Source organism: Sorex fumeus, unplaced genomic scaffold, assembly GCF_029834395.1.
Source record: "Sorex fumeus unplaced genomic scaffold, SorFum_2.1 ptg000171l, whole genome shotgun sequence".
Taxonomy (NCBI): domain Eukaryota; kingdom Metazoa; phylum Chordata; class Mammalia; order Eulipotyphla; family Soricidae; genus Sorex; species Sorex fumeus.
Window position 1 is genome coordinate 7,039,843 of NW_026606228.1, and position 21,645 is coordinate 7,061,487.

Sequence of the window (21,645 nt, forward strand, 5' to 3'; positions counted from 1 at the left end):
CCCACAAGCTGCCTCTGCCGCAGTCAGAGTGGCAAGGAGGAGCTCTGTCCATGCCGTGCCGCCCAGGCGGTGCTGAAGAAGTTGAGCGAGAAGACTCAGCGTTGGGACACCCAGGAGAGCGAGGACGGACTTCCAGCAGGGTAAAGAGCCATGTTGCGCCGCAAACCCTCCAACGCCAGCGAGAAGGAGCCCACTCAGAAGAAAAAGGTGAGACATATCTCCGGGAACTCACTTCTCCCTTCCTTCCCACTGTTTTCTCAGCCCATCATCTGCATGACTCTTAGAAGTGGCTCTAGCCAAACGCCATAGGGTGACTCTGTAGGCAAGAACCATTCTATTAAGGACAAGGCAGGGGTAGAGAGTAGCCGCCATATAGAAAAGACTTCACATTCTAAAGAGGTGACTTACAGAATTGACTCTTAGAACGCAAGAGTTAAAGAATTTGACCCTGGGACTGAAGAGATAGATAGGACAGCAGGTAGGGCACTTGCCTTACACGTGCAGCTAGCCTAGGTTCAGTCCCAGGCATCCCGTAAGGTCTCCTGAGCACCACTAGGAGTAATTCTTGAATGCAGAGCCAGGAGTAATGCCTTTTTATCGCCTGATGTGGCCCAACAACCAAAACAACAAGAATTCAACCCTACAACAAGAAGATGGAGGGCTAAAAATTCAGGCCTAGAGTCCTAGATGAGAACTGGAGAATCACAAAATACAATGCTTGATTCGAAACCTAAGGCTGTACCGAATTTTTGCTCCTTGATTCTGGACCTGGCACCACTTTGGCCTAAGCACGGCCTCTCAGGAACCATCTCACACAAAGGGCCACACAGCTTGGAGCCAGGTTGCCCCCAGGAGCCTGCCTGTTTGTCATGTAATAAACTTACCTCCCTTGGTTGGTTCTGCTCTGGGAGACCAGCAGGCCCAGAGGAGATGAGGTTAACTTGGAGAAGGGGCCTGAGCTGATTTCCATCTCAGGGAAAGAACCTTGAAAGATACAATGGGTTTCAGAGGGTATACAGACTGTTTCCCAAGGGATGAGAAATTACTGTGAAAAATAAGAGATGAAGCTGGTAAGATGGGGACTAGGAGTGAGAGCTGAGGAGAAAAACCTAAGTGCTTTGAGTGGTTGGGATGTGGGGGGGGGGGGGGCGGGGAAGCCACTATCATGGGACAACTGAGGTGTTCATCTTCCTGAAGCAAATGATAGAAGATTCTTTGAAAGATCTCTTTGAAAGATCTCAGTGTCTCTAGCTGAATTTGAGGATTTCTAAATGCATTTCTTTGAATTGATTGTAGGAATTTCCCAGTCAGCAAGTGCATCCTACACATCCAGAAAGATCTTAGAACCCTTCCAAAGTAGCCCCCGCTCTAGCCTTAGACCAAGGTCAAGGGCCTTTAGTAAAGGAGATCAACCCAGGTGCCCTATCAGGAGCTCCCCTTTTCAGGGAGCAACTTCCACACAGATGCTGACCTAGTTGGGAGCCCAGCTTCAAGGCACTGGGGTGTGCATCCTGTCCCTTTTCAGGTCCTGGGGCGTCTACCACTTCCGGCTTCACTCTCCCCACTCCACTTGCCTGTCTGAGGTCACAGTGGAGGTGAAAACAGTATGGGGGAAGGAGGCTCATGAAATTTTACACAAATGCTGTTGCTCACCCCTGTGCTAGGCCCAGCCAATGAGTGTCAGTGCACTGTGAGTGGGCCTACTTCCCCTAGCTCTGGACTGATAGGGGTGGGAAGTAGAGCCCGCTCAAGATGCTACTGGGCCCCAAACCACAGAGGAGCTAAGCTGGGGAAAAGAATCTGAGAAAAAGTTGATACTTCGAAACCGACCCCCTTTGCTACCTTAGGAGAGCTATCCAGGGTCACACAGAAGCCACAGAAGCCCTCTTTTGTGTTCCCAATTTCTGTGACCCAGACTCTAAACTTGGCAACCTGGCCTATGGGATTTCCCCAGGTGTCTTCCAGAAGAAACTAGGCCCATGGGACATTCTGATAACCCCATCCTTTCAGGAAGAAGAGCCCAGGCAAACTCCACCCAACCAGTGCCAAAGCCTGAGGTGGCCTTCAGAGCCACCTTCTAAGTTGGCACCCCAGAAATACCCTTGGGAACAAAACAAACTTCAAGAAGATGGAAACAGTACCTTCCTCAGGTCTGACTTATGTACTTCTCTTCCCCTCTCCCCTTGCATAGCAACCTTGGGTAAGTCCCTTCCTCTCACAGGTGATATGGAGGAGGGGAACGCACAGAGGCACACAAGGCCTCCATCTTCTCATCCTGCCTCGCCTGCCAAATGGAGACTGTGCTAGGCAGAGCCACAAAAGCTGAGTAAGAATCCTCTAAGGTTCTACTTTAAGGACCTTGGGTTTCTCACTGGCTTTTGGGCCTCAGTTTCCTCTGGGAGTAAAAGGAAACAACCCCTTCATCTACCACCTCAGGAGGTCATATTGTTGACCCAAATAATAAAAAAATACTCTGATGTTCACAGACATGTGCACATGAGGGGGTGAGGAGCACTCCATATGAAAGAGGCGGCCTTGATTCTAGACCTAAGTAGCCCTGAAGGTTTGCCAGCTGCCAGGCTCTCTACCGGAAGTTCTACCCATCTCTCTTTGACAACTTGATGAGATAGGGGCAGACATTGTCTTTTTCCCTATTTCATACTCAGGACTCAGAGAAGTAAGGGACTTAACCTAATATGGCACAGCCAATAAGCTGCAGAGGTGAGATCCAAGCCAACACATGTCCATCTTCAGAGTCTTAATCCTTTCTCCCTCCACTCTCATGTTCCACAACTCATCTCAAAAGCACTAGAAGAATCTGAATCACATCAAAAGACTTGGCCCATGGATGAGAGTGCTCTCTGGGGCAGAGACACATAGCTTTGGAAAGAGGGACCTTCTGGGCAACAGAGCAAGGCAGGGGTGAGGGCATAGGGCCTCCCAGATGGCAGAGGTCAGGATGCGGCACTGAGCATGTACTGTAAAGGGGAGAAGGACCTAATCCTCATAGACTTTGGAAATTTTTGCCTCCTTCAGTCTCTCTTCACTCCCTTTGGTCTGTTGGCAGGTAGAAATAGAAAGGGATTTGTCCTGAGACTTAGCTCCCCTAAGCATGATGGTGTCGCACCGCACCCTACATCTCCGGCCAGGGGAATTGCAGAGAAATCTAGGTTCCCATTTGGATGCTCAACTCTTCCCTCTTCCAGTCTTTCCTGGGACCCTCACCCCATCTCCTATGGCAACACATCTAGTACCCCTAACACCATACCCCCACCAGTGTGCACTTTGGACACTCAACGAGTCCTCATTGCCCACAGGACAATACCCAAGCTCCTAGGCATGGCTGCCAAGGGGCTTCTATGGCTTTTTCTGATCCATCCCCTGCCACAGCACGATACCCACCATTCCATCATCATTCTCTCCTATAACATCCCTAACTCTCACTGTGGTTCAAACTCTCCTCAGTTCCACCTGGAGAAATCCTGATTCCCTTGCATGGCTCAGTTCAAATGGGCTTCCTCCTCCATAAAGCCCTCCAAAAGTTTCTTCCTCCTTACTCTCCTCTGTTCTCCTAAATGCTCCCTCCAAATGCTACTCACAGCCATAATTTCTCTCAATCTATTCCTTTGTTGGTGAGTGGGAGTGCAGGAGGCAATTTTGTGAACTCTGAGAGCAGCAACCCAAATGGGCCTTCAGTCATAGATCTGGGTTTGGACTTTGCACTTACTGCTGCTGGCTTTGTGACTCTGCCTATGTAGAACCCTTCATTTCTCTGAGTTTCAGTAACCTCAGCTGGGAAGTCAGAATATGAGAGACTCTGGTAAATCTGGCACACATGAAGTACCTAGCAGAGTGCCAGGACCATGGAGGTGATGGTCCTCATTAGTGGTGGGTTCCCATACATGCACAGGCTGGTGCCTGAAACCCAGAGGCTGATCAGTGTACGACTGCTACATAGAAGACCAGAGAAACTGGTTGTAAAGACACCCAAGGCAAACCAAGCTTGCTTAAGGGGCAGGGGGTGAAGAGGTCCACAGCAGCAGTGTAAATCTCTGAGGGAGTGGTCAGAGGAGGCTTCCTGCAGCAGGTGTCATCTTGAAAATGGCTTTGCAAAATTATTTTATTGAAGTACACTATCCCTATAATGAAATTCATCCGTGATAAATATGGCATTCAATGAATTTCCATTAAGTGAACAACCCTATATAGAGGCAGCACCCAGATTAAGAAACAGAGCACTCTTATTCCCAACACTCAAGAAATTTCCTTCATGGCCCTATTGCCCAAGGATGCTACACCTAACCCCATTCCCCAAGGATGGCCACTGTTATGATTTCCAACAGCATAGGCTAGTTTTGCTGGCTTTCAAACATTCTATATGAGGACCTGCGCACAATTGACCCTTGAACTAAATAGGGGTTAAAGGCACTGGTTCCTGATCAAAGAAACTTGTAAAACTTTTTATTTCCCCCTAACCTTAACTACTTACAGCCTACCATTGACTGAAAGCCAACATAACTTAAAGAGTTGATTAGCACATGTTGTGTAAGTTCTGTCTATTGTTTGCTATAATTTGACAATGAAGTAATCTAGAGAAAAGAAAACACTATTAAGAAAATTATAGAGACAGAGCATTAGTATAGCAGGCAGGGCGCTTGCCTGCATGCAGCCGACCCAGGTTCATTCCCAGCACCCCATGTGGTCTCCTAAGCCCCACTAAGGGTGATCCTTGAATGCAGTCAGGAGTAAACCCTGAGCACTGCCAGGTGTGGCTCCAAAATAAACCATGAAAATTACAGCAAGCAGAAATATATATATTTATAGCGATGTACTGTATTTGTTAGTATATTAAGTTTACATTGTTTATAAGAAAAACCATGGGGCTAGAGAGATAGCTCGAGGGAATAATGCCTTACATGCAGGATGGCCAGTTCCACATCTGACACCACGTGGTCTCCCAAACAACACAGGGAGTGACCTCCCATGCCAAGCACAGAGCAGGAAGTACCCTCTGAGCACTGCTAGGTGTGCCCTCCGAAAAGAAACAAAGAAAATCTGTATTTATGTTGACTGAAACCACATTGGACTGGTCTCTTCTATTCAGCAAATTCAACAATATATCTGGGACCTGAGCAATCGTACAGAAGATAGGGTGCTTGCCTTGCATGGGGTCAACATAGGTTCAATCCCCATCTCCATGTGGTCCTCCTGCCCCACCAGGAGCGATCCCTAAGTGCAAAGCCCAGAGTAAGTCTTAAGCATCACTGGGTGTGGCCCAAAATTTTAAAAAATTCAACAATGTTCATTTATATTGTTGGGGAGAGCTGCACTACTTTGTTATATGACTTCGACACATCTATATATCCATTCTACAGTCAATCAGTACCTGGGTTGTCTCCAGGGAGACTAGATTTCAAAGGAATGAAACTACCATCGACAGGAAAAAGGATGGAGATTTTCACAGGGTTAGTTTTCTGAGTCTGGAGGTGGGTCATAGTCTAATCTACCCCAACATTGCACGAACAAAAGCTGGGTCAGGCCCTCACTCCTCTCATCTTCACCCAAACTTGGTGAAATCAGCACACTTTTCTTCATTTTACCCCATGAGGAAACATAAATCCAGAAACTCTGAGTAGGGGCCAGAACAATAGTACAGTGGGCAGGGCATTCGCCTTAAACGAAACCAATTGGGTTCAATCCCCAGCATCCCATAGGGTCCCCTGAGTATCACCAGGAGTAATTCCTGAGTGCAGAGCCAGGAGTAACTCCTGAACATTGCCAGTTGTGACTCTCCCCCTTGCCCAAACCCCACAAAACTCAAAGGAACTCAACTAGCTTTATATAATTGCTCTATGGTAGAACCAAGGAGGCAGAACTAAGATGTGAGCAGTTGTTGATTAATGCCAAATAGAAAAGACTAAGATGAAAATAATCCCTGAAGAAGGTGACACAGCCCAGAATTCAGAACTATCTTTGGCTGGAAAAGCCTCTTTTCCAAGGACCCCCCATGCTCCCTTTAGACATGAAATCTGAGCCAATTATATATGGTACTATCTCTCCCACTGGGACAGAACCCCAGGAAGACCTCACCCCAAAGGAAGGCCAGGTATAAAATCAAAAGGGGCTCAAGGATCTCAACTCACACCTGGGAGAGGCATGTTACTTCAGAGTCACCAAAAGGAGTTTGGGAAGTTTGGGGCTCACCATGAGGCTGGAAGTAGGTCAGGCAAAAGAAGTTGTGGGACCCTTTCCATGTCCCTTGGACTGAGTAAGACCCACCAGCTGGTTCCAAGCCCTAGATCACTCCCACTATCCTTTGGGCTTATTTCTTCCTGCTTTGGGCAAAAGCTGGGATAGAGGGGGCCTGACACAAGATCCTGGGAGGAAAAGGCCCCTAGCCCCCAGGCTGCAGATTAATGACCGGAAGAGGCCTCGGGAAGGAGTCATGATTAGAGGGCAGCCTGGCGGCGAGTTTGCTCTTCCCCCAACAAAGCCCACTTCTGGCCCCATGCCTGCCCTTCTGCTTTCTTTCCAGTCTTGCCCGTCCCTAGGGCTTCAGGGGCGACGCTCAGCCTCCTGGTTTGCAGGCCTAGCTGAGGACTGGAGGAGAGAAGGCCACAATAGTCCTCATCAGTCTATAAATAGCAGCCCAGCCTACCCTCCTTGGGCGCAGGCCAGCACGGTGCCCACCCTCTCTCTGTTCCCTCTTTTCCAGGCACTAAGAGGAGGAAGTTATCCAGGCAGCTGCATCCTAACCATACAAGAGAAGGAAATGAACAGAAGGTGGAAGAGAGAATGGGGAAAGAAGGGAGAGAAAGAGAAAGAAAACAGAGGAGAAATGGTGGAGGGAATGCATAGGATCTGCAATAGGCAGTGGCAGCCCCCTTTCCCAGCTTCTTTATGTGCCCAGAAGAGGCTTTCTGAGACACCTCACCCAGGAGACCTATTGGCAGCCTCTTGCTTTGTCTGACTGCTGACCTAGTTTGTGGTCAACTCGCTCACTGCGACCTCAGGGAGGGGCAGTTGGACTCTGATTGCTCATTTGCCTTTGGTCAAGAGTCACTGCTCTCTGGTCAAGAGAACTAAAGTGCTTCACCACAGTCGCCAGGACTTGAGGCCAACTGTGTGAAGATTGGGGGTGGTGATTGATAGTGCCTCTGCCCTGGTGGGGAACAGGTTGTCACCAGATACCCTCCCTTACATAGAAAAGAGGATGTGAAAGTTTCTGCTTGCTGTGGGATTGGGGCTCTGGTTCCTCAAGCCCTTATCTCTGGTGTCTGCAGTCTATCCCTCTCTATCTGTCTAGCCATCTGTGAACCCCAGTTCCTGTGTGTATCTCTGGTCCTCACTGTTGATCATGATTCAGGCTCAGCCTGTGCTTCTTTTGTCTAAAACTTCCCCCCTCTGCTACCTGCCTGGCTGTGGGTTCTGACTGTTATCTTAGCATGTGCATGCCAATTCCGTTAAGGAAGTTCCTTAAGGCTGGAGCCATACATAGCATAGCAGGTAGGGTGTTTGCCTTGCACGCGACTGACCTGGGTTTGATTTCCAGCATCCCATATGGTCCCCCGAGCACCCCCTGAGCACCTCCAAGAGTAATTCCTGAGTGCATGAGCCAGGAGAAGTCCCTGTGTATCGCCGGGTGTGACCCAAAAAGCAAAAGAAAAAAAAAGAAAGTTCTGTGCTTACAGTCTCATTAAGGCAAACAATGGCTACGGCCTCTGAATACATAAGGCTGGAGATAGTACAGTGGGTAATACACTGCCCTTGTACACATAGCCTACCCGGGTTCCATCTCTGGCACCACCCAGAGTGAGCCCTGAACACAGCTGTGTGTGGCTCCTCCAACAAACAACAAACTTCTACAAGTCTGAACACAAGTACACACCAACAATAGACAGTTTGTCACTTGAGCACTTTAGGTAAAAAGCTGAGACAAAGAGAAAATGGCACCCTTCCTCTCCTCTCGCCCCCCCCCCCATCCTCTTCTCTCCTCTCTCTTTGCCCCGTTACTTTTTCCTCTTTCTTTCCCTGTTTCATCTTTCCTTTCCTTTTTCCCTTCCCTTTCCCCTTTCCTTTTCTTTTTTCTTTTCCCTCTTTCCTTCTCATTTCTCTTCCTTCCCCCTTTACTTTCTTTCCTTTTTCCCTTTCCTCTCCTCCCCTCTCCCCTCCCCTTCACTCCCTTCCCTTCTCTTCCCTTCCCTTCCCTTCCCTTCCCTTCCCTTCCCTTCCCTTCCCTTCCCTTCCCTTCCCTTCCCTTCCCTTCCCATCTCTTCCCTTCCCTTTCCCCAATCATTTGTGTTCCAAATCTGTGACCACGTTTTTTGAGTGCCTCTACTGTGGCTTCCCCAAAAAGATACTACCAGGGCTTGCTGACTTCTCTGAGACTCTTCCTGCTTTCCTTGAGACACAGATTCATTAGTTAGGAAGCCCTGATACATGTACATTTATCACTACAATGGGAGCTTGGTGCTCCCAGCTCACTTGGAACAAGATTGGAGGAAGGTGGGAAAATGCTAGAGGCGGGCTATGTCTTGTGAGGGTGAATCTATTGTAGTTACTCCTGGCTCTGTGCTCAGGGATCACTCCTGGCAACGCTCATGGCATCAAACTGAAGTCAGCCATGTGGAGTGCAAGCATTTTTTCTCTGTGCTATCTCTCCTATACCCTAAAAGTCTACTTTATTTAGTTAGTTATTTTGGTTTGGGGGCCACACCGAGCAGTGTTCAAGGCTTAATCCTGGCTCTGTGCTCAGGGATCACTTCTGGCAGGCATGAGCGACCATATAGAGTACCAGATATTGAATCCAGGTAGGCCACGTGGAAGACAAGAGTTCTCCCTGCTCTACTATCACTCTAGCCCCCTTTTAAGTTTTTTTCTCGCTTTCAACTGTGCCCTAGGCTTACTCCTGACATGGTACAGGAACCATATTCATTGTCTGGAGGTTCGATCACCTAGAAGGCTTTATCCTTGTACTATGTCTCTCATCCCCCAAAAGTTTATTTTTTTCCGGATTTGAGGGCCACACCCAGAAGTTCTCAGGGCTCACTCCTGTCTATGTACTCAGGGATCCCTCTTGGTAGGTCTCAGAAAACCACATACAGTGCTACGGTTCAAACCTGGGTTGATCATGTGCCAGGCAAGCACCTTAACCCCTATGCTAGCTCTCCAGCTCCTGAAGTGAATGTCCAATAGGAGATATGTGTTGGTTTCTGCTTATTTAGCCTTTTACTTCTGGGTTCTAGGATCAGACTTCAGAGTTCAAGTTTCCAGGAACTAACTTCAGGTAGAAATATGGGCATAGACAGAGTCAGGAATAGGCTCCCTTCCCTCACCTCCCTGTGCTTCCGGGTCCCTGGCAGTCAAGCCCACAAAATATCTCTGGGGGGTCATATAAGCTCATTAATGGCCATAATCCAGAGACTCACAAATAAATCTCGGAAGAGAGCAACACGCTGCAGAGATGTCTCCAGACTCCAAAATCACAATCCTGTCAGCCAGTTAAAAGTTTAACTCTAGCTCTAGCACCCTATTTAAAATTTTAGAGTTCCTGGAGTGACATCTCATTCTCTAAGCCACTATGCACCAAGAATAGCACACCACATTTGATGGGGTGTAAAGTAGAAGGCAATGGATCTTGATATATATATATATATATATATATATATGCACATAAAGCTCAACCTGTAACAATATGTTAGCGATCTCTTATACAGGGATTTGATGGCTCCAAGATGTCACTGTCACTGTCACTGTCCTCCTGTTGTTCATCGATTTGCTCGAGGGGGCCCAGTAACGTCTCCATTGGAGACTTTGTTGATATTGTGTTTGGCATATTGAATACGTCACGGGGAGCTTGCCAGGCTCTGCCGTGTGGGCGAGATATTCTTGGTAGCTTGCCGGGCTCTCCAAGAGGGGCAGAGGAATCGAACTCGGGTCGGCCATGTTGGCTGCGTGCAAGACAAATGCCCTACCGTTGTTCTATCGCTCCAAGGTGAAATACAACAGTTTTAACACACTTTCCTCACGTTCCTCTAAGGAAACATTTTTGAATCATTTTTAATGGCTTAGTCAAAACAAGCAATACAAAATAAATTATTTACCATCTGCCTTTGGAGCAGGCTTGGGTGGTGGTGGTTGTAAAGTTCAAAATGATGGTGGTGGGAAGGTGTAATGGTGGTGGGAATGTGCAATAGTGGTGGGATTGGTGTTGAAATATTGAATGTAATAAATTATTGTGAACAACTTTATAAAAGTAAAGTAAAGTAAAGGCCCTCCCGTTGATCATCGATTTGCTCGAGCGGGCCCAGTAACGTCTCCATTGGAGACTTTGTTGTTACTGTGTCTGGCATATCGAATACTCTCGGTAGCTTGCCGGGCTCTCCGAGAGGGGCGGAGGAATCGAACTCGGGTCGGCCATGTTGGCTGTGTTCAAGGCAAATGCCCTACCTGCTGTGCAATAAAACTTAAAAAGAAGAAAGAAAGAAACATGAGCCTAGGCTGAGATATGACTGATGTCCAGGCTCCTATAGTGAGGAACTGGCTCTGACCCTTCTCAGCTAAGGGACAGGATAAAGACAGGGAGCCCTGAGGGCACTCTAGGGGAGAGAATATTGTCCCCCTACCCTTCAAGATGCTTTTGCCTGCATAGTAATTGAATTGACATAGAATAGATTAATCGGAGAGAAAAAAAAGTTTCCATTTCTTATATCCAGGGAAACACACAAAGATATGAGGTTCTTGACAGTTGAGCAAATGAGTTTTCTATGCCATCCTGAGCTCAGGAGAATGGTGCAGGGCCAGTAAGGGACCAGAATTCAAAGTGGAAGAAGGCAATTCTTGGGGAGATGGGTGGGAAAAGCGAATGTTTGGTAAACAAATGTTTGCTGGTGCCATGCAAAGAGACAAAGGGACACATTTGTAGATTAAGAACAAACAGGCCTCACTAATCCCTCCCCCTGGCCTACCACTTTTAGCTTAGATTCTTTGTAGGTATCTCTGATTAGAGTTCCCTACCTGACACAGGTCCCTGATCTAAAGATCTAAATTCTTTTCCTGAAGTTAAGGGAGAGAAAAGAAATGCAAGTCTAGGGTTTCTTTATTAGAATCAGCGTTTCCCTCCCAACACCTCTGTATTCCTACCAAAGAAATGGAATCTGATCCCTGAGAACATCTGGGTGCGTCACCTCATTAGCCTTGAGTCCTCAGGGTACATATGGCTCAGCTCCAGCCTGGGGTCTGCGGGGAGGGTGGGAGTGAGCCGCTCCCGACTTAGCCAGCCATTTTAGCACCACTGATTGCTTCTTCCACCTCTGCTTCTTCCAGCTCTCACTTCAGCGCTCCAGCAGCTTCAAGGATTTTGCCAAATCCAAGCCCAGCTCCCCTGTGGTGAGCGAGAAAGAATTTAATCTGGATGATAATGTGAGTTTCAGAACCTCCTGGGGAGATCTGGCAGCAGGCCCTGGGTGGAGAAGTGCGGGTGGATGGGGGGGGGGGGCAGGGTTGCGGAAAGGAAAGGAGGTTTGAGGACGACTGAAGCAAAACCAGCTTCAAGACAGAAAGCCCACCGGCCCAGCCACCAACATTTTGGGCTCTGAGAATTCACACGCATCTTGTTCAGGGTTTGGGAGACAATACAGGGGTTAAGGTTTCTTGTCTTGCATGCAGCTGGCTGGCTCCAGTTGGATTCCTAGCACTTCACATGGTCCCCTGAGCACAGCCAGGAGTGACCCCAGGAGTTCAGAGCCAGGGGTAGCCCCTGAGCACTGCCAGGTGTGGCCCAAACCCCTCCTCAAATCAATTCTAAATTAAGTGGATAATTAATCACAAATCAAAAGGCCTAAGGGTAGACCTGAAGCTAAGGAAAAGTGGTTGGGGCCTGTCATTCCTACCTCTGTAGCCTCTATCCCCCAAATCCTGACCATCACCAGGGTCATCATACCTCTTCTTTCATCCTGTCAGATTCCAGAAGATGATTCCGGTGCCTCCACCCCAGAGGACCCTGGGAAGAGTGGCAAAAAGCTGGGGAAGAAGTGGCGGGCCGTGATTTCCCGAACTATGAACAGGAAGATGGGCAAGATGATGGTGAAGGCCCTGTCAGAGGAGATGGTGAGGCCTGGGATCCAGGAGATGGGTAAAGGGCAGGGAGCACAGGCACCATTCTGGTAGGGTTTGAACATGACTGCTTTCTCAGCCTCTGTTTGGGTTCAATGTCTGAAGGCTGACTTATAAGAAGGAAGATTACAGAGATAAGGCACTCCCTTCCCAAAACAAACTTAGTATGAAGGGAACGGGGCGGGGGGGGGGGGCAGTACAGGTAACAGAAGTGGTCTGAGGAGAGAAGACATCTGACAGGACCACCTGAGGCAAAGAGGACCTAGGGGCGCAATGCCTCAAGCCGGGAAGGAGGGTGAGACATCCATAAGGAGGTTCACTCTGGTGACCGGAATAACACAGTGACTTGGGGGTGGGAGGCACACCTAGTGGTGCAGGGGTCTACTTACAATTCTGTGATTGGAAGACCCTGGGGTGTCGGGGATGAAACCTGGGCCTCCCTCCAACTCAGCTCAGTGAACCATCTCTCAGGCCCATGCCTATGGCTCTTCTAGGAGATGCCAAGGCTGTGGTGTCCTAGCTCTTACAAATTCAGGAAAGCAGTCTGTCAGGAATTTTAGCAATTCTGTGCTCTTGGAGTGAAACCCAACCGTGTCTGAAATTTTAATTCTCAGTTTGAACTGAATAAACTCTAAAATGAAGCAACTACAGTCCATCTTCAAAACACGTCACTTCCTAACTCTTGTTCCATCTGGCACTGTGCTCTGTGCCCTCAAGGTCATGCACATCCACAGCATCTGCGTGTGACTTGGCGACCTCCCAGTGACTGCATAGGACTGTGAGGAAATGTCCCCAGACCACTCTGTCCTTGGGCTGGTGGAGCAATCCCACATCCAATTCAGATTATCAGGAGAAAAACAAATCTAACTGCACACACATAAAGCAACTCCAGAGATATAAATTTGAAAGGAGGGGCTTTGATGCTGTTTGGGGGGACTGCTCGCTTTGGGGGTCACACCTGGTGGTGTTGGAAGGCTACTCCCAGCTCTGTGCTCAGGTACCTCTCCTGGGGTACTCAGGGAACCTCAGCCTCCTGCCTAAAAAGCATGTGCTGCAGCCCTTTGAGCCATTCTCCAGCCTCAGCTTTTTATCCTAAGCTAAGGACTGGGATGGGGGATCTGGGAGTTCAAGGAGAGAGGAAGGGGACTCCCATGAGAAAGGGCCAGGTGCTCGAAATGAGATGTTTACCGTGCCATATGGATGGTTTCTCAGACAGAAAGGTTGTTCCTGACATGGTGATATAGTACAGGGGTAGGGGTTGGCCTTGCACATGTGTTCAATCCTCAGTACCCCATATGATCCCAAGTCCCATCAGGAGTGACCCTTGAGCACAGAACTAGGAATAAGCCCTGAGCCCTGCTGTGTATGACCCCAAAATAAAACAAAATGAAAAGAGAGAAACTTTATTTCTGCTGGTAGCCCTAAATCTGGGCAATATCTCCAATTTTCGTTCTCCTAGGAAGTTAAGGGAAATGTAAAAGTTTCTTTGGAGTCACAGGACCTTGATCTCAGCTAAAAATAATGCACATTTTGCTGGAGGACAGTTCAGTGGGTAGGGCACTTGCTTTACATGCGACCAATCTGAATGCAATCCCTTGCACAGCACAGGGACCCCCACGAACCAGCAGCAGTGAACTCTGAGCACAGAGTCAGTAGTCAGCCCTGAATACCATCAAGTGTGTGGGGGAAAGACCAAAAAATAAAAAAAATAAAACACACACATTTTGGTTACAGTGAAGGTCTTGGGAGCCTATAGTAGACTTCTACAGGAAAGACTATTCTTCAGTAGCTTGTAGTTGAGCATGACAGGGAGTATTGACTGCCCAAAAATGGACAAGTGCTAAAAATCTAGGCTTTTCCCCCAGCTGGCCAATTGTGAAATAGTTATTATCATGCTGAGGTGTGGGAGCTTTGGTATCAGGCTGGCTTGGGAACATTCCTCCATTGACTTATTATCTGTAAACTTGGGACAAATCTCACTGTGAAGATTAAGAGCACTGACAGACATGACTAGCACACAGGAGCAGTCAAAAGCAGTTCCTTGGGGCTGGAGCAATAGCACAGCGGGTAGGGCATTTGCCTTGCACGCGGCCAACCCGGGTTTGATTCCCAGCATCCCATATGGTCCCCTGAGCACCGCCAGAGGTAATTCCTGAGTGCAGAGCCAGGAGTAACCCCTGTGCATTGCCAGGTGTGACCCAAAAAGCCAAAAAAAAGCAGTTCCTTTCCAGGAGCTAAAGGTAAAACAAAGGTTAAGGAACTTTCCTTGCACATGGTTACAGCAGCAAATCTGTTTTTTTTTTTCCTTTGGGGTCACACCCAGCGATGCTCAGGGGTTACTCCTGGCTCTGCACTCAAGAATCACTCCTGGTGGTACTTGGGGGACCATATGGTTTGCCGGGGATAGAACCTGGGTCGGCTGCATACCAGGCAAACACCCTCCCTGCTGTACTATCACTCTGGCCCCCAAATCTGTTTTGAATTCCTGAAACTCATACAGTTGCCTGAGCACAGGGCAAAGCTTGGCTCCTGAATATTTCTAGGTGTGTTTCCCCGCACATCCACCCCCACCAAAAAAAAAGTTTCTTTCCGGAACTGCTGTCTGCTTGACAATGCAGTCTGGTCCCTTTTTTCTGTGATTGAAAAGCACATTACCTATATGCCCATTGAGCTTCACTCCCATGGGATAGGTAGGGCCAGACCATTTCTTTTGTTTTGTTTTGTTTTGTTTTGGGGTCATACCTGGCGATGCTCAGGGGTTACTCTTGGCTCAGCACTCAGAAATTACTCCTGGCGGTGCTAGGGGGACCGTATGGGATGCCAGGGATCAAACGCGAGTTGGTCGTGTGTGAGACAAATGCCCTACCCGCTGTACTCCGGTGCACAGAACCATCTCTTGCATTTGTTTACAGAAGCCAGGACTCAGAGCATGCCAGGCACCCTGTTAGTGGCAGAACTGGGCTTAAGTTGGGCCCCAGTTTTCCACCAGGCCCACGTCTATTTCCTCCCAAGCAGCTGGGTCTGGCCAGCCTAGGCTAGTCATGACTTCCTGCCTCCTCTCGACTGCAGGGAGACACTCTGGAGGAGGGCTCAGGCTCCCCAACATCTCCAGACTTCAGCCTGGACAGCCCCGGCCCTGAGAAGATGGCACTGGCCTTTTCAGAGCAGGAAGAGCGTGAGCATCCAACTCTCAGCCGCCAGACCTCCATCAGTGAGTAGAGCATGGGGGAGGTGGGGGTGATGGAGGGATCACCACCAAGTCCAGTAAAGAGGTCGAGATTAGGGACTTGCTGGTAACTATGGCATTGGGGAGAAGGGGATAAGAGAAATCAACCTTTGGTTTGCATTTTCCCTATAATGAGTGACAAAGATACCTTGGCATATGCCTGGTGGCCATCCATACGTCTTCTCTGGGGAAATGTCTGTTCCTCTCCGGAGGAAAGCAATAGATACAGAATGGACTTCTCCTATGTGGGAATTAATGATACACTAAGAAGCAACAAGGGACCAAAGGCAACATAATGGGAGAACTGATCCACACACCTGAGTTGGGGGGAGGAATTGAGAGGGTGGGATGTTGGGGTCTTTGGGGGAGGAAAGTGGGTGCACTGGTGATGGCTGTGGTGTTGGAATTATGTGCATGAGAAACCATCATTAACAGTATTGTAAACCACAGAATCTCAATCCAAAAAAGTTTAAAAAGAAAGAAATCAGGGGGCTGGAGCAATAGCACAGCGGGTAGGGCGTTTGCCTTGCACGCGGCTGACCCAGGTTCGATTCCCAGCATCCCATAGGGTCCCCCGAGCACCACCAGGAGTGATTCCTGAGTGCAAAGCCAGGAGTAACCCCTGAGCATCACCGGGTGTGACCCAAAAAGCAAAAAAATAAAATAAAAAATAAAAAGAAAGAAATCAAACTGTATGGGTAGCCTGCTAGGAACTTCCCCAGCCTTCTCTATGTTAAATCTTTCCAACAATCACCTAGGGGCAGTGAGATTATTCACTGTCACTGTCACTGTCCTCCCGTTGTTCATCGATTTGCTCAAGCGGGCCCAGTAGCGTCTCCATTTTGAGACTTGTTGTTACTGTGTTTGGCATATTGAACACTCTCGGTAGTTTGCCAGGCTCTCCGAAAGGGGGTGGAAGAATCAAACACGGCTCGGCCGGGCTGGCTGCATGCAAGGCAAATGCCCTACCGCTGTGCTATCACTCCAGCTCAGAGATTATTCACAGGGATGATTTTGTTCCTTGCTCAAAGTGGCCCAGCCTTGAATTTACTTCTGCCTTAGAGGCGCACCCACTTCTTGTTCAAATCCCTGGGGGAGCCCAAGTACAGAGGAGGAGCCCCCAATTGCCATCTTGGGCCAATCCATCCCTGTACTTCCCAGGGGAGCTGGAACCTACAGCTCCTCAGGTCTCGGACACGTCAGGCTGAGGTAGGGGTATAAATGGGCTCTCCAAATCCCCCTTGCTTTGCTAGCTAAGGGTGCCCCTTGGAATCTTCTAGTTGTTCATGAGGCTGAAAGAAGGTTCCCAAAGCCCTGCCTGGGGAGCAGTTGTAAGCTCTGAGTAGCAGACCCACTGGGTACCATCTTTCTCACCCCTCAGATTAGTTTCAAGTAGCCCTCTCTCAGACTCCACAGATGTCTTCCGAACTCCCTGGAAAGCCACTGAAATGGCTCCTCCTTGGGGCCAGAGAGATAATACAGTGAATGAGGCATTTTTCTTGCATGCAGCAGACCTGGGGTTGATCCCTGGCACCCCATATGGTTCCTCAAGCACCGCCAGGAGTGATCCCTGAGTGCAGAGCCAGGACTGAGCCCTGAACATGGCCAGGTGTGGCCCCCAAAACAAACAAAAGCAATGGCTCCTCATCTGCCCTCCCCAGAAGAAAAAAGCCTGTCTGAGTTTCCATGGGATACAGTGTCTAGACAGAGTCTTATGATGTATAGAAAGTCAAATAGTAACACAGGTGTAACTTCCTGGGAGGAAGGTAGCTTCCAAGAGCCCTGAAAGAGGACTCAGAGACCTGGACTCTAACAGGCCCAGGGCCGCCAAATAGAAGGTGAGAGGCCTTGGGCAGGTCCCTTGCCCTTACTGGCGTCCATTTCCCTCATGTGTTCATGGGACTGTGAGCCTAGCTAGTCTCTTGAGGCCCACCCAGTTTGCTCCCCCTTGGGTCTGTGAGACATTTCTCCATCTGTGGTGAACTGTTTCCGGCATCAGGCTGCAGAGGTGAAGCAGTGCTCCGGGGGGGGGGGGGGGGGGGGTGGTGGTGGTGGATCTGAATCCCTTTTGCTGTGTGAGCTCCCATTTCTTGCACACACCCTTAGGATTTCTAGCCAGACACCCTCCACCCACAAAGGTGCCTGCTGGGCACTGTCCCGGCTGTCCTGGACCTGTGGTGAACCTGTTCCCTGCCCCCGTGTCCCACAGGCAGTGAGGTCTCCAGCCCTGGCCCAGGCGCAGGCAACTTTGGAGAGGAGCCACCAGCTCCCCAGTACACAGGACCCTTCTGTGGCCGGGCCCGAGTCCACACCGACTTCACCCCCAGTCCCTATGACCATGACTCCCTGAAACTGCGGGTAAGCCTGGCAACCGGGTCCCTCCTGAGCCTGGGGGTGCGGGTGGAGGGCTCCCTTCAAGGAGGCGGGTCAGGCCTAAGGGCCTCCCTCCTCGCCCCTGCTCTGCTCTCTTGCTGTCCCACAGAAAGGCGATGTGATCCAGATTGTTGAAAAGCCACCAGTGGGGACATGGCTGGGCCTCCTCAATGGCAAGCTGGGCTCTTTCAAGTTCATCTACGTGGATGTGCTGCCCGAGGAGGCTGCGGGACCTGCCCGGCCCAGTCGCCGCCAGAGCAAGGGCAAGAGGCCCAAGCCCAAGACGCTGCACGAGCTGCTGGAACGCATCGGCCTGGAGGTTGGAGTGTGGACCGGGACTGGGTCGAGGACAAAGGGAGGCCACACCTGTCCCAGGGATGGGGGGACCAGGGCAGGCAGCTCAGCGGCAGAGGAGGGTTGGAGTTGCTGGGTGCGGATGGTTTCTAAGGGGCTGCGCTGGGGGCCTGCCCACAGGAACACACGTCCACCCTGCTGCTCAATGGCTACCAGACCCTGGAGGACTTCAAAGAGCTGCGGGAAACACACCTTAATGAGCTGAACATCACAGACCCACAGCACCGGGCCAAGCTGCTCACGGCTGCAGAACTCCTGCTGGACTATGACAGTGAGTGGGTTCAGGCGACCCAGACCCAAGGGGTTCCAAACAGGGGCCAGCCCCAGGCGCACCTGCCCCTGACCACACTGAGATGGCGCCCCGCCACCTCCTGCAGTGGGAAGGCACTTTTCTGATTGGAATGATTGGAATTCCAGCATCAGGCCTAGTCTGTGGGGCGGAGGGATTTTCGGCATAGTCAAACCCTACTTTCAAACCGAAGGGGAGACTTAAAGGCCAGTGAAGGTAGGGCCGGTGATTGAGTCGAGGGCTCACGGCTGCAAATACCAAAGCCGGGAGTCAAAACCAGGCTTCCTGGCTCCTCGGTTTAGGGCCTGGAAATCAATTCCCCGCTTTCTAAGCAGGCCTGCGAGGGCTGGCGGTGGCCCAGAGGGAAAGGCAGTTTGCAGAGGACCTCCTGCAGAGGGCTCCTCCCCCTCGCTCTCCCCCCCTTGGGGCTTGCATTCCACATCAGTTACACGCTCAAGTCCCAAATATTCTCTTTTTTCTCCCTCACCCCCGGCAGCTGGCAGTGAGGAGGCAGAGGAGGGTGCCGAGAGCAGCCAGGAGCCCACGGCACACACAATGTCCGTGTCGGGACCCAAGGTGGACATTCCTCGCGACTCGGGCTGCTTCGAGGGCTCGGAGAGCGGGCGCGATGAGGGGGAGCTGGCAGGCGCCGAGGAGCAGTTGCAGGGCCTCTCCCTGGCCGGGGTCCCCTGAGGCGGAGGTGGCAACCGACCCTGGGCCTCGGCTGGACCTGTAAAGCAAAGGCTGGGAGGATGGGCCCAGAGGACTGGCACTGTGCCTGGCTCTGTTTCACCACACGCGCCTGAAGCTGCAGAGGCCAGCCCAGGGCTCCAGGCTGGAGTGGCATGGATGAGGGGCCATCTCAGGGCCCACCCGCTGCACACCCTCCCTCCACCGGCTCCCCACTGCACAGCCCTTCTCGATCCTGCTCCTGCTACAGCCACAGCAAGTGAGGCTCTGAGATGCTTCACTCATGTCCCTCCTTCCAACATGGCTCCCAAACCCTTCTCTCCACACCCCTCCCCCGCCACCCCGTACATTCCCCTGGCATGCTGCTCCCCAACAGGAGACCCAGTTAGTGCTTCAGGTCAGACTTTAAACTCAGGGAAGCTGGTCATTTTTTGGTATTTTTTTTTATCTTTTTGCTTTTGGGGACACACCCAGTGATGCTCAGGGGTTACTCTTGGCTCTGCACTCAAGAATTACTCCTGGTGGGGCTCAGGGGACCACATGGGATGCTGGGGATCAAACCCATGTTGGCCACAAGCCAGGCAAGCACCCAAGCCGTGGAACTATAATTCTGGCCCCGAGCCGGTCATTTCACTGGTTCCTCAGGAGAGATAGAACAGCAGGTTAGGTGTTTGTGCCTTGTATGCAGCTGACCTGAATTTCATCTCTGGCACCCCATATGGAACCCCAAGCCCCGCCAAGGATGATCTCTGAGCACAGAGCCATGAGTAAGCCCCGAGCACCAACAGGTATGGCCCAAAAACTGAACAAAGGACCCTCAGTGATCACAAAGAGATGGAGAATGGGGTTCCAGGAAAGACACAGGCACTTGTCCCTATTGCCTTTCCCTTTAGCTTTCTTAGAGACTTTTCTGCTAAATAGCTGACTTGAACTAAGTGCCTGACTGAAACAGGCCTAGGACAGGAAGGTCACGGAGAGCCCCTAAGGAAACTGATGGCACTGACATTCTGGGACACTGTTTGCTGTCCTCTTCCAGGTGGCCCAGGACACCTATGGGGTTTACTGAGGGGTCTGTGGATTCCCAGTGAAATGGCTCCTCCTGCTCCTCCATCCTGTAGCATCCACTTAATTCAGGCCATGCTGAAACTTCCCGCTTAAAACAATGCTCAAGCCTGACAATACATGCCAATGCAACCCTCCCCTGCCACCCCTCTGGCTGCCAGCCACTGCCACAAGGCTAATAGCAGCTGGTCAGACTTCGATTCCAAGGCCAGACTGACTCCTCCAAAGCCAAAATCAGGTCTGGATCAAGACTTGGCCATGTGTGTAGATCCTTAAAAGCAAAGACATTATGAAGCTTGACACTGAGAAATCTACTTTATTTGCTTCGCTAAAAGTTTTGAAGTATCCTGAACCCCAAAAGGGGGACTATTTCCTTCCTTCGGGGGTCCTCCCTTGACCTCCATACCAAGTCTGTGCTATGAATTCCCATAGTACCTTTCTCTGGAGTCCAAGTGGCCTGGGGAAACTGTGCCCACTCTGCCTGCTCAGTGGACACATTTCTGGACCTGCTACCCAGATTTGTGGAAAAAGCTAGTTTGGGGGAAGGGTTTGGGTGTAAATAGGAGAAGGGTGCAGGATGAGATTGATGGCAATAAACATAGGTAGAACTAAATTTCTGTCTCCCGTTCTCTTTTCTATGAAGAGAGGGTGGGGGCGGGAGATCGGCTCCTCTAAACTGGACTCAAACACATGCCTCTTGTCCTCTCAGGTCTCATCTGTCCCTTTTCCAGGGATACTCAGTTCCCCCAATCCATCTGATCTAGAACTCCAATTTGAGTTTTTTGGGGGTGGGGGCCTGATACCAAAACCAGTGGTGTTCAGGGCTTACTTCTGGCTCTGTATTCAGGGGTCACTCCTGATGGTGCTCAGGGGAGTCATATGGAGATCCAGGGATCCAACTGGTACTGGCCACATGCAAGAGAAGTGCCTTATCCACTGCACTGTATCTCCAGTCTGGCTTTTTTTGGTTTATAATTTTGTTTTTGTGCCATACTGGACAGTGCTTAGAAGCTACTCCCAGTCCAGTGTTTGGCAGAGATTGATCATCCTAGTGGTGCCATGCAAACCAGGTATTCCAGCCCTTTGATCTCCTCAGCCATAGGGCTGCAGTTTGAAGCCAGAACTGACTCAATCCTTGCCACTAACCAGCTTTCTTCAGAACTCATGGCCACAGACTGGCCTTGTTGGGGTTTGAAAGCAGAGACAGCAATTTCCCTCTTCCTAGAAATGTAACAGGAGCCTTAAAGGCCTCTGCCCCATTAAGGAAGGGATGTACCTGGGCAGCACCGTGCCCAAGGTGGAGACACATCTAAACGTTTCATTAGGTATGAAGAGCATGCGTCTGGAATTCAAAAAACAAAGCCAGCTGTCAAGCTCATCTATTTCTTGGATAGATTGCTCAGAATGAATAAACAACGAGATTGAAGTAAAGGGGAATTCAGTTTATTTACTTTTACTTCTGGGTCACACCTTACAGTACTCAAGGCTTACTCCTGGCTCTGCACTCACATATCGCTCCTGAGAAGGCTTGATAGAG

General features: G+C 50.1%; 1 protein-coding gene across 1 annotated transcript; it reads left to right on the forward strand.

Moving 5' to 3' along the window:
* The first annotated feature begins 91 nt into the window (after nt 1-91).
* SASH3 (SAM and SH3 domain containing 3) lies at nt 92-19,265 on the forward strand. The gene is made up of 8 exons (XM_056107747.1): nt 92-207; nt 11,326-11,421; nt 11,962-12,108; nt 15,184-15,325; nt 17,550-17,698; nt 17,823-18,032; nt 18,188-18,338; nt 18,853-19,265. The coding sequence occupies exons 1-8, from the start codon at nt 151-153 to the stop codon at nt 19,047-19,049; spliced, it is 1,149 nt and encodes a 382-aa protein (XP_055963722.1). The 5' UTR covers nt 92-150; the 3' UTR covers nt 19,050-19,265.
* Nucleotides 19,266-21,645: the final 2,380 nt, after the last annotated feature.

Excerpts from the sequence above, each read along its gene's own strand:
- SASH3 (XM_056107747.1), top strand. The coding sequence starts at position 151 with ATGTTGCGCCGCAAACCCTCCAACGCCAGCGAGAAGGAGCCCACTCAG. Across the intron at positions 12,109-15,183 it reads AGGCCCTGTCAGAGGAGATG|GGAGACACTCTGGAGGAGGG; the intron begins GTGAGGCCTGGG and ends TCTCGACTGCAG. Across the intron at positions 18,339-18,852 it reads ACTCCTGCTGGACTATGACA|CTGGCAGTGAGGAGGCAGAG; the intron begins GTGAGTGGGTTC and ends CACCCCCGGCAG.